Raw genomic sequence first — 12,491 nt, forward strand, 5'->3', positions numbered from 1 at the left:
GGTATAAAATTTCAAAACAAGATTGTGGGAGAGCAACAATGTTCAGTACATTGCACATTCTTATCTTCAAAGTAGTTGCTCACAATACAAGATATAGGTATGAAAAACTCATCAAGCAGTATAGGCACATACCTTTCCTTTCAATGAGCTAATAGCAATTAGTAGCATATCTAGCTTAATTATCTTTTGTTTGCATGTATATATTTTTTCTTTTTTTTTTCCTTTCCCCTTCCTTCTTTTCTCCTTTTCCCCATTCCAGTTACTCTTTCCTTTTGAGCATTTTCTTCACATTTCATAATATCTGTTGTACATTTTTGGGTCTTATTTACTCTTTCAGCTTCTTACACTAGGGAGGTAATACAATGTTTACACATGTGAGACTGACTTATTTCACTTATGAGTATGGTCTCAAGTCATATGCCTTTCCCTATAAATGTCTCAAGTTTATCCTTCTTTATAACTGAGTAATAGTCCATTGTATAAAAATACCACATCTATTTTTATCAATTTCTTGGTTGATGGGTGTTTGGGTTGTTTCCAAGATTTTTCTATGACAAATTGTGTTGCTATAAGCATGGGTGCACATATATCGCTATGGTATGATGTTTTTAATTTTTCTGGGAAAATACCCAAAAGTGGAATAGCTGAGTTAAATGGGACCTCCAATCCTAGTTTTTTGAGGAATCTCCAGACTGATTTACAAAGTGGTTGCATCAGTCGACATTGCCACCAACAGTGGAGAAGGGTTCTTTTTCCCCACAGCCCCTCCAGCATTTGTTATTGGTTCTATATCTATTCTTAACTATAATGCATTATAGACTGCTATTGTACATGATTGCTGAATTTCAGTTGAGATCAAACTGCTTTACTTTTATACGTAACTCACAATACGTCAAGTAACTTTCATGATAGATTGGATCCTTTTTTTTTTTTTTTCCCTCTGGTACTGGGAATCAAACTCATAACATCGTACTTGCCAGGCAGGCGCTGTGCCGTTGAGCTAAATCCCCAGCCCCTAGATTGGATTCTTTGAGACAGGAAGTACAGCAGCAGCAGCAGCAGCAGCAGAAGCATTTTACAAATTGAGAAGTTGAATTTAAGCACTGTCAGAGCACCCCAAGGTCACATGGTCAGCATGTATCAGCTGGGATCCAGGTGCAAAGTCACTCTTTCATCATCAGTGGAAGCAGGTGCCTGCCTGGGTAAGTATACTACAAATGGTTTAGAACCCTTGCTGTTCTTTCCAATAAATGAGCTCAAAGCCTTCCATTGCATTCATTATTTACTTCCTCCCAGTTTTACCTCCAGAGAGAGGTAATTCATAAAAGACTCCTGTTAAGTATTGAAGATATCAGTATTGAGCCTACTGACAAAATTTTACCCAGTTCTGTACTGTTTAGTGGTATTTCTAGAACTGATACTCTGGGCCAGACCAACTTTTTGTCAATCAAGTTGTAAATAAGTGTTAATCCATCTTTTATATATTAAAGGGGCTGGACAGGCCAAGAACAAACAGACTGACTTTGAAGTCATGAACGCAGATTCCAAGAAGGACAGACTCAGCTCCCAGCACTCCAGTATGTACACACCTGCAGACCTGCCCGAATGTGCCTCACTGTTTCCTAAGAACCTAGAGGATGTGATTTAGGACGCGGAGAGTGTGACTGCTCGGCAGCACATGGCTCTCCAGGAATGGAGTGCCGGGCAGGATCTGCAGCACTCTCACGCAGAAATAGCAAACTTGGGCTTATTCTGATCTGCGACTCTTGGGATAATCTTTTCCATGGTGCAAAACTGACCCAAGTTCATAACTTCTTACAGTCAGCTGATTCCATTTGTGTTGTTGGCCTGACAGCTGCATTCAGTTTATCTTTTCTGAGGACTACCTCACGGCTGCTAAGTCTACCAATTTTATGCTACAGCTCTCTGAACAGAAAAGCAAACCTATGGGAATTATGCAGCATTAATGTCCTCAGGCACAGCTACACATTTAAACAAAGTCCTATATGTGATCTTAGTTCGTTCAGCCATAAAGGGAGAACGTCTTTCTCAGCCTTTGTGTTGTAAAGATTAAAGTAATAGAAGCAAAGCCTAACATATATAGTAGGTACGAAGTAGCATGAGATTATTTCTAGCAATTTATCCCTTCCCCTGGACCATCAGTTTATTTACTCTGCATTTGATAACAAGGAGCCTTTGATTGTTTGTTTGTTTGTTTTTTTGTACCAGGAATAAAACTCACAACCTCATGCTTGCCCAGCAGGTGCTGTGTGGCTGAGCTATGTTCCCGGCCCCTAGCCTTTGTTATAAAGTTCAGTGAAGATAAGTTTTTGATGCCTTGAGAATTGAGGTGTCAGTTTTCATCCGTATCCTTACTTCCAGAAGTTCAGTTTGCAATAGGAAGAAAAGTCCCTCAATACAAGGCAAGTTTGCAGGGATAATCAGGACAGTGACACAAATCAAGTCAACTCTTCTCCCTTTGCAAATGTCTAAAAGTGTAAGAATATGTAGGTTAGATGGGAAATAGGTCAGCAATGGAAAGATTACCACTATCGCATGAGACAATGAAAATGAGCCAAGGAAAAATTAGGAGCATATCTCCAACGATATTGATAAAGAAAATATCACCCATCTGATAGAGCATATTCACATGAAGTGTGTCACTTTCATGTCAGATCTATTGGGGGGGGGTGAAAGTAGATTATTTTTAAAGGAGAGAAGAAAAAACATGCTGAAGCTCATCATGCTCCTTCCCCTCTTTGTGCTACTGGGGACTGAACCCAAGGCCTTTGCACAGAGTTACATTTCCTGATATTTTCAAAATTTTTTATTTTGAGACAGGATCTCACTAAGTCACTAGGTTGCCTGGGCTGGGCTTGAGCTTGGAATCCTCCTGCCTCAGCCTCCCAGAGTGCTGGGATTACAGGAGTGTGCCATTGCACCTGCCTTTTTTTCTTTATATGCTTCTTCCCTCGGAGCAGCGCCAGAGTCTGCCTATTTTCCCCGTCTGAAATGAGGGTATCATCCTGTCTCCTTCTATGGTTCCCAACTACCCCAATATCCGACTGGTCATCATAGTCTACAGAATTCTGCCTCCTAAATGCCTCCCAGTTCCTTCCAGCCCAGTATCATTTCCTCTTCCTGGGCTTATGCAACCAACTCTTGATCACATGGTAGCTGTCACTTTGCCTTTTCTAAATGTGTTTTCCATGATGTAGCCACAATGACCCCTCCTCGTCCCCTGAAAATGGTTTCAAAAGAATCCCTAGAGCCTCTGGACCAAGCCCAATCTCCTTAACACAGTCTGCAGTGGCCTCAGCCATCTCGTTTCTGCCTCTTTCTAGTCTAAATTAAGTTATGCTGGAAGAGTATAATGGGGTTTAAAACAGTTTGATTATAAAGCCAAGGCACAGAAGAATGACACATTGGTTAAAAATTTCCCCCACCATTTACTTTATTAGTGATTCCGGTCACTGTAGTTGGTTTTTATGCATCTTTAAGCCTTTTGGGTCATTTGCTACAATTTTTCAAGTTTTTCTTTCCCATCTATATTTCATTCTTAGCCAATATTGCTTCCCTGTCACACACTGCTAAAGTTTAGGATTTGTGTTAAAGTACCAGAGAATGAAGGATGTATAAAACAGCAGCCCCATGCCACAGCCCTTGGAAGGTCAGAACTTCTTCACGCAGCTGTGAGTCCTAACCAGGGGTCAAGTGTCCAAGAGCTCTGACAGGCATAGGGATGGCAGGAATAAACAACACCCTTGATTAGGATCAGCGGCTTCAGAATCTCCCATCACAAAACCTGCAGAAAGCCTTTCATTCACCATCTCTGCTTCCATTACCATTTTCCCTCTTGGGGGAATGAAGCCCGATTTCGGCTTGTTCACTCATAAAGAGGAGGCACTACAATAGTCTGAATGGTTTGTCCCCTCCAAAATCCAGGTTGAAATTTACTTCCTACAGTGAGGTATAAAAAGTGTGGAAACAGTATAACTACCGTGCATTGAGGCAGGGCCTTTGGAAAGTGATTAACATCAGATAGTCAGAGTAGAGACCCCATGCTCCTCTACTGGCTGTGTAAGGAGAGAGACCAGAGGAGGCTCACGCATAGGGCATGCCCTGTCTCTCACCACATGGTGCTCTGTGTCAGCTCAGCAAACTCCAGCAAGGAGTCCATCACCGGATGTGACCCCTGGCCTTGAACCTCGAGCACTGTGAATCGAAACAAACCTCTCCTCTTTGCGACATACCCAGTCTGTGGTTCTGCGTTAAGAACAACAGAAAAAGGGCTAGCTAGGCACACACTGTGCAGCAGCTGCAGTCAGGATCGCACAGTCAAGGCATAGGCTGGAAAGCAGATGCAGCTTAGTAGAAGAGGGATGTAGAGGGTAGCTCAAGAGGCAGAGTAAGCAGTGGAGGCTGAAACTGGATTTTAAAAAATAACAGGATATTAGAAATGGGCTGAATTGCCTCAAACGCATTTCAAGCCAATCCCATGAAGTTGTGAATACAGGAAGGGGTGATTGAAACACTCAGTTTCGATCCATCTTTGTGTTAACCAATTTACTACTTTGACCAATCTTTGTCCACCAATTTACCTGAAGGCTCCCTTGCCACTCTTGGTCTCTCCTATCCCCCTGCGATCCAGTTGTTACCTGAATGCATTTCTGCTTGCCTATCAGATTATGCACACTTCCTCTGCCTAGAATGCTGGCTTCCATGCTGCTCCTCACCTGGCAAAGTCCCACCCGTCTTGCAGAGGAGGCCCTGGCACCGCTTTCTCTGAATCAGCTTCCCCGAGCCCTCTGAGATTCTAGGGTTAAGTCCTGCAGCAGCTGGTGCTTTCCCCCATCAAACACTTTGTAAACCCAACTCTCATTCCCCATTTCCCTTCTTTTCCTCCACATGCCATTTCCTCTCACTCTTGTTTTCTTGCCTTTTCTGCTTCTGGTTTCTTTGGACCATATCTTACTGTCTTCTCCTGAAGATAACCATGCCCTCCAAATTTCCTCTGGATTCTTAGGTTCATTCATATACACATGCTTCCATTGGCTCTTTCAGATACTACTTCCCTTCACATCTGGGGGTACTTTGTCATAAACACGTGGCTGGCTTTTCCCCTTCACTGATCTTCAAACTGCCAGTGTCTGCAAAGTGGTTTGCATGCTCTTCACTCTGCATGAGTGTCTGTTACTATGCTGAAATGCCTGAGGCAAGCTACTTATGAAGAAAAGGGGTTTATTTAGATTGCAGTTCTGCAGATTCCAGGGCAAGACACTGGCATCAGCCAGACTCTGGTGAGGACCTCATGGTAAATCGCAGCAGCAGGAGGCAGGGACCACATCACAAAACGGTGGGCACAGAGAGCTGCAGGGCTTGCTCGGTGTCTACAACCCCCTTACAAGAACTAACCCAGGGCCCCATGAGGCCTCCCTAAGCCCATTCAGGGCAGTGCCCTCTACTGAGCCAAGGTCCTTCCACTACACTTGACCTCTTCAACATTCCACCTCCCAACATCACGGCGCTGAAGATCAAGCTCCCAGCACACTGGCCCTTAGAGGGCATCCCATGTCCCAACACGGTCCCGGGCATTTGTGCAGTGGAGATTTTTTTCCCTTAGGGTTATGGCTGGACAGTGAATTGATTGCCCTGTTCACAGCTCCACTGTTCTACTGAGCTGAGCTCTTCCTCACACTGATCTTTGTATCAGCAACTGCTGTAGTAACTGAAAAACTACAATTCCTAGTGTAGACCATTACTAAGACTCTTCTGAACCATGCTGTAATCTCTACCCTACATGACTCCCATCTTAAAGATGGACATTATGCGTCACTTATTTATTTATTTATCTAATTTTTTTTGAAACAAGGTCTTGCTATGTAGTTCAGGCTGGCCTTGAACTCTCTATGTAGGCCAGGCTGGCCTTGAACTCTCTATGTAGGCCAGGCTGGCCTCAAACTTGTGGTGATCCTCCTGCCTCAGCGACCTGAGTGCTGAGATTACAGGTATGTACCACCACCTGTATGTACCACTATGCCTGGCTTATGCTTCAATTATTTTTGCACATGTCTTTTTCTCCAACCAGATTATAAAATGCTTAAGGGCAGAGACCATCTTAATCTATGTATCCTCCACAGATAGCGCAAGGCTATGCATGTAACAGATATTTCATACATGTTTGTGAAACTCAAGCAAATGCTTGTTGGAGTGAATTCCAATAAAGTTTCCTCATGCACATTAACACTGGAAAGACATTCAACATGCTGAAAACTCTGGTGGAGACTTGACTAAATGCATCGCTTAGAATCTGTCTTTTTCCTTTTATTCTGGTTAAATCCAGTTCTTCATGCAAGTCAGTTTCCAGTGAGCTCTTCAAGTATTTCCTAGGCAGCACCCTGGTTTGGATAAGTCAGGCAGAAGGCTCAAGCCTGTATGGCCACAGACATAGACCTAAGTTTTGAGGCAAAGCTAACTGCTATGTTCACCTAATTCCAGGATTCATCACTCCACGCCTCTGTTGGCAACTAGATTTTATGAAGAATTGCTAACCTAAATGAAAGGCAAAATTATTGGGACCTTTGGATTAATTTCTTGAGACACTGCCTGAAGAGAAAATCAAAGGCAATTCCATGAATGAATTTCCAGATGGTGTTTGTATAAACATGTCTCTCTGGAAATACTTTTCTCTTGGGTGTCTATTCTTTTGTTGCCAACCTAACAAAAACAAATAAATCTTATGTGAAAAAACCATCCGTGGGTCTCTGACAGGACCTTTACAAGGGGGTTTCAGGCATTTCAGCATCACCAAGCCCCCTTTTCAGGAGCGTGACAGCAGCCGGGGAAATGGCATGGTGCACTCCGCCCTGGCATCATTGCCAACGCTGTGACTATCTGTGTGGAGCACCGGTCATAGGACAGATCAGCCAGACAAACCCTAGGAAAACATGACTTCTTAAAAAACGCCCCCACTTCAATTTTGGCTTTTAAATTGAATTGCAGAGTAGGAGACTTTAGTCACTTGGTTTTTAAGAACACATTATTGAAAGAATTCATTAAGATGGTTTCTGCTTCCCCTTAATAATAGAGAAGCTTGTAGTAGACCAAAGTGCCACCGAAACTGCTGGACAAGCTAGATTGAAACACAGCTGTCTGAGGCAACAGAGGTCTCAACAGATCAAGATCAAAGAGAATTCAAGGAAGACTCAGCAGATCAAGATCCAAGAGAAAAAGGAGCTGCAAGAGGCATCCACACCTCCTTGTTTCCCCTCAGGGCATCTGTCGATATTTAACTTCAGGCGAGAGACTGGCAAAGGACTTCACAAATGCATAAAAGACATTTGAAAAGGTGCTGAAATTATTGACATAGAGAAAATTCAGTTTAAAGCTGTAGGAGATGGCGCTACAGACTCATAGCAAGGTTAGAGTTAAAAACAAAACAAAAAGATCCACCAAACGCCACCAAGGATCTGAACAGCAGGAAGTTTCATACAGTGCTCAGGGGAGAGAACAACTATAGAGTTTCTGTTTGTCTGCTAAGCAGAAGCCTAAACCATGATCCAGAAATTGCACTCCTAGGTATAGAGGCAAAAGAAGTATCTCCCAGGTCTCCCACAAAAGACAAGTACAAAATATTTCTCTCAGCATTAGTTGTTTAAACTCAAAAGTAGAACCAAATCGAATGTCCATCAACAACACGATGAATAAATATGTTATCATACAGCCACACCATGGGCAACTAAATGGCAGTGAAAAAGAATGCGCCACTGCTCTAGGCAACAGCGTGCATTGAAAGCTGAGTGGAGGAGAAAAAGCTACACACAAAGGAGAACTATGTTATGATTCCATTTCATGTTAAATTCGAAAGGAGGCAATGAGAGTAATAAAGATCAGAGTAGTGCTTGTCTGTGCAGTCAGGAGTAACAACTGGGGAAGGGTACGAGAAGCTCCATGAGTGCTTTGTCTTAACATGGGTTACACAGCACACTCAGTTTGTAAACATTCAGACAGTGTAGTTATGAGACATGCACCAAGTCATTAGACAACATGGCAAACTTCAGATCCCCACTCCCCTTCCTTGTCTTACTTATGCAATCGTTTGTGCTGCACGATTCCTGGGTCCCATTTTTATGGACTCAGTAGAAAAGGTCTTTGTGTACGAGTTATGCAGAATGGTGGTCCTGAATGTGACCATCTCGATTTCAGCTGTGTAACTGATGGTTCACACAGGTACCACGTTTATCAGCTTCTCTTACAGCTCAATGTCACCCTGTAACTAGGTTCTGGCCAATGGGGCTTAACGGAAGTCTGGGTGTGTGCTCCCCTGGCTCTTTGCTGACTTCCTACGGACTAGAAAATGGCCAGGTGGAGAAGTTGTCTTGGGCCCAGATGTGGAGGTCAAGTATTGAGAGTGGCTGAGCCATTCTGCTAGTGATGCCCACCTACTTATGGACTGGGATGTGAGAGACACAAGCTTCTAGGTTATTTGAGTCATTGACTTAGGGGGTCTCTTTGTTAGAGCAGAGGATACACTCATTAGTACAGGCATTAAGAGCACGGTATTGAAGGCAATTATAGAAGTTGAATACTTGGTACCTGTAGTGTTTGATATTTGTCATCAACAGTAGTATTTGTTTTGTCAGTTGGCCACTCTACAACCTACAGAAGACTACAGAAAATAGCATAGTTCAGGGGAAAGAGTATTTTCCTATAAGGCTGCTTTTCTTGAATCTCCTAATTCTGCCCCTTAGTAATGTAGAGCTTTCTTTTATAAACTTATAAAATGGAAAGAGGTCTAGATGACCCTTGTATCTATAACTTGAAGAAAACATTTTCAGATATGGAGAACAATCCTTTCGCTGTGTAGACTGTTTGCAATATGAAATCACAATAGGTTGTACAGTATTTACCAAGCTGCATGTGCTGGTACAGGCCTGTAATCCCAGCTACACAGAAGAATGAGGCAGGAGGATCACAGGTTTGAGGCCATCCTGGGCAAAATAAAACATGGCTGCGAGTATAGCTCAGTAATAGAGCACTCTGCACAGCATGTGTGAGGTCCTGAGTTAGATCCCTAGTGCCACACACACACACTTGTACATGCACACACATGCGTGCACTTGCACATATTCCAGGTACTGTCAGCATTGATAAACACTAAATATGAACAACAAAGAAAACAGCGTCTTTGTCATAGGAAACATGAACAACCACCAGGGCACTGAGGTAGAAAGTGTTAATTGGGCCTAGCAGAAACGCGGACAGAAGAGGGAGATCAGACAACAACAGATAGCTGAGTTTTGGGTTCTAAATGAAAAGAAACAAATGGATACTTTCTTTCTAAATCCTTTAAGCATCTCAGTGTTCTTTGCTTACATACAGCTGGAGTTGAGTTTGTGTTTGACTCTTTAAAATTTATTTTATTTTATTTTGTTGTCTTTTTGAGACAGTGTCTCACTCGGTAGCCCAGGCTGGCCTCCAACTCAGGGTGATCCTCCTGCTTCACCTCTGAGTGTTGGGAGTACAGCCATGTACCACTACACGTGGCAGGTTTGTGTTTGTTTGAAAGGAACACATCTATGACATTTTGTGAGATATGGTATGATCAGTACAAGTGACACTGAAAAACATCCTCAATACTTGTCATGGTTTAGCAATATACAACTCATCTTACCTGGGGGTTTTTAAATACAGCATATTTTTCCTCTTTCTCCAAAAAGAGTACTTTATTTTCTGTGTCTCTTGTCCAGTCTGATAAGACTTCAACAACATTTTCATGATCTTCAAAAAACCTCTCTGATAAAGTAAGAAAAAGTGCTCTTTCAGACCTAGGACATTAGGGTTTTCAACTGCGAAAGAAGCTTTCATTGAGTAAAACACCACCAATGGTTCATACTGTTCATCAAGGTTTCTAAAACTCTTAATTCTTATACCATGTCATTTGTAGTATCCCTACTCAATTTATCTTTCAGTGTCAGGGTTTCAATTTACCTTCCATAAAAGATGTTACAGGTGGCAGAGCCTATAATATAGTGACAATGCTGTCATGCTTCTTAAAAAATATTAGCACTTTAAAATTTAAATAGCCCCAAATGAAGGGAAACATTCCCTTGTGAGGAGGACAATACTGCAATGACTGGTCACATAGGTTGAATAAACCTGTGAGACCCACCATTTATAGTTTTAAACATCTCACTTCGAGACTCTACGATGTACAAATATCTGAACCAAGCTTAAAAACATAAAGAAAAACTTTCCTTTCTCTCTTCTATTGATAGAACTGGAGAAAACTTCAAGTGGCTGTTTTAGTGTAGACTATTTCTTGCAGAAAAATAAATTTTCCCTTGCAGCTTTTAAGGCAGGTAATTTTGGGTCCTGCTCAGCACTCCTGGGAGACAATGGTCCTGGGAGTGCTACTAAGCATGAAAAGTAAAAGAAAATTTCTTAAATTGCTTTAAAAACCCAAAGAAGAAAAACCTCTGCAGTCAGGCTTGGTGGTGCACCCTGCAATCCCAGCACTCTAGGGAGTTGATGCTGGAGAATTGAGAGTTTGAGCTCTCAATTGCACCTTTGGGCAAGTTAGTGTCTTAATGAGATTCTGTCTTAATAATAATAATAATAATTAATAATAATAATAATAATAATGATAGGGCTGGTGATGCAGCTCAGTATGAAGGCCCTAGGTTCAACCCCCAGTACTGCAAAACCCAAACCAAAACCCAAACCAAAATCTACATCCAGGGGCTGGGGATTTAGCTCAGCGGCACAGCACCTGGCTGGCAAGTGCGAGGTCATAAGTTCGATTCCTGGTACTGGGAAAAAACCAAAATCTACATCCATTTCTACCACAGTCCTTTGTTTTGGGGCAGCGCCTTTTCCACTACTCACTGCCAGGGATTAGGCAAGCGGACAGGGAGGAAGCCGAATGAGCACAGGTGTGAGACCTGTGACGGAGTCACATTACACCTTACTGAGGCAACCTCTAAAGGGACATTAGCTGAGGATACTAGGGCTCTCCCACAATCTTCTCAGCCTACTGAGCAAACAGTAAGAGGAATCACCTTGTCACTTTTTCCGCCCCCTATGGAGCCACTAACAAAGTGGCAATTATAATGCTCATACCCCTGACGGTTCAGCCATCTGCTACAATCTGAACGTCTCTATCACAAAGAAGTGGAGAGATAAATACTTACCTCACAAGGACAGTGACACACAGATGTGTAGAGGACCCTGGACAGACCAAAGGCTCTCAGAGAGCAAACCCACAGGCTTTGGGAGTGCGGCCCAAATTGCTGGCCAAGGGACTTACCAATCTGTAGTTCTGGGTATATTTCATAAAGACACCAGTCCACATTGCAGTCACAATGAGTTTTTTCAAAAAGATTGTCCAGAACATCTCGGGCCAGCTGTCGCTCATCCACCATCAGTGACTTCGTGCTGTTATCATTCATGTGCACCTTGACCACGAGCTGGGGGTAAAGCCACACAACAACCAGTGAGTCTCAGCTCCCGGAGAAGGCCAGGAGGTTTCAACGCTGCTACTCTTTTCACAAATGTGAGTAAGAGTGTGTCCTGCGAGTGCATCAGCATAAGTGCACTTGTAGGTCACCCACTTGTATTCCAGGAACACAACGGTGGACAAAAGGATTCACAGAAAGCAAACAATAAACCAAGTTCTTCCTCTCCCCAGAGACTGCATTCTGATGGGGGAGACAGAAAACAAACAGAACCAAAGAAGTGCTGATGTTTTACTTTCCCAACATCCTTCCTGCATCCTGGAGGCCAGTCACTTTTCTAAATTGAATGCCACTCCAGTGTCTTAGCAGGGGTTGGGGTTTTCTTTCATGTTGCCAAAGAGTGTGAAGACACCAGGTAAGACCAAGGTGGTTCAGCTACAGTGCTTTGAGGATGTGCAGAGCACACCAGACACAGTCCAGTGTGCCCGAGGGGCCTCACAGCTGACGCTGGCTGTGGACAACAGAGCAGAGGTCAGAGGTAGACTTTAAGGGAAAAGAATGCAGACTGACAACCGCGCTGCTCTGGAGGCACGCAGGCAAACGAAGCACCTCATTTATATTTTATTCCACTAAAAGATCTAAGGGGTGAATTCACAATCACATTGGCGGTTATCAAATCTGGAGCAGAATTTACTTTTCTTCGGTAAGGACACAAGGTAGCACTGGCCTTTCTAGGCAATGTGTTAAAGTTGTTAAAACTGCTGATCTCACACACAGGTCATGAATTCAACGTCTAACAAAATTAACTCATGAAGTCATGAAGCTAGAGTTTGCACCTTCAGTAGTACCTATGCGTTACTGGCATCGTTGCTGAGTGTTGGTCCTGGTTATCTTCCAGGGAGACTTCCTAAAAAGTGTTCCAGCATAGTAATGGATTTGCTTCCTTTCCAAAAGTTTGGGTTAGGTCCTGAGAAGCTCCCTGACCCATTCCTAACAAAATGATCCTGACAGCGCTCCGGTTAACAGAATGAGCAA

The 12,491-nt window shown here is 43.0% G+C and overlaps 1 protein-coding gene across 1 annotated transcript in view; it reads right to left on the reverse strand.

Annotated features, from left to right (window-relative positions):
• Positions 1 to 12,491, reverse strand: part of Apbb1ip (amyloid beta (A4) precursor protein-binding, family B, member 1 interacting protein) — a gene marked incomplete at its 3' end in the record, with an annotated part of 98,539 nt that overhangs the window by 30,130 nt on the left and 55,918 nt on the right. Inside the window, 2 exon segments of the mRNA XM_013515446.1 lie at positions 9,674 to 9,795; positions 11,309 to 11,468. Coding sequence (XP_013370900.1) covers positions 9,674 to 9,795; positions 11,309 to 11,468 — 282 coding nt within the window.

Source organism: Chinchilla lanigera, unplaced genomic scaffold (genome assembly GCF_000276665.1).
Source record: "Chinchilla lanigera isolate Chin_1 unplaced genomic scaffold, ChiLan1.0 scaffold00028, whole genome shotgun sequence".
NCBI lineage: Eukaryota > Metazoa > Chordata > Mammalia > Rodentia > Chinchillidae > Chinchilla > Chinchilla lanigera.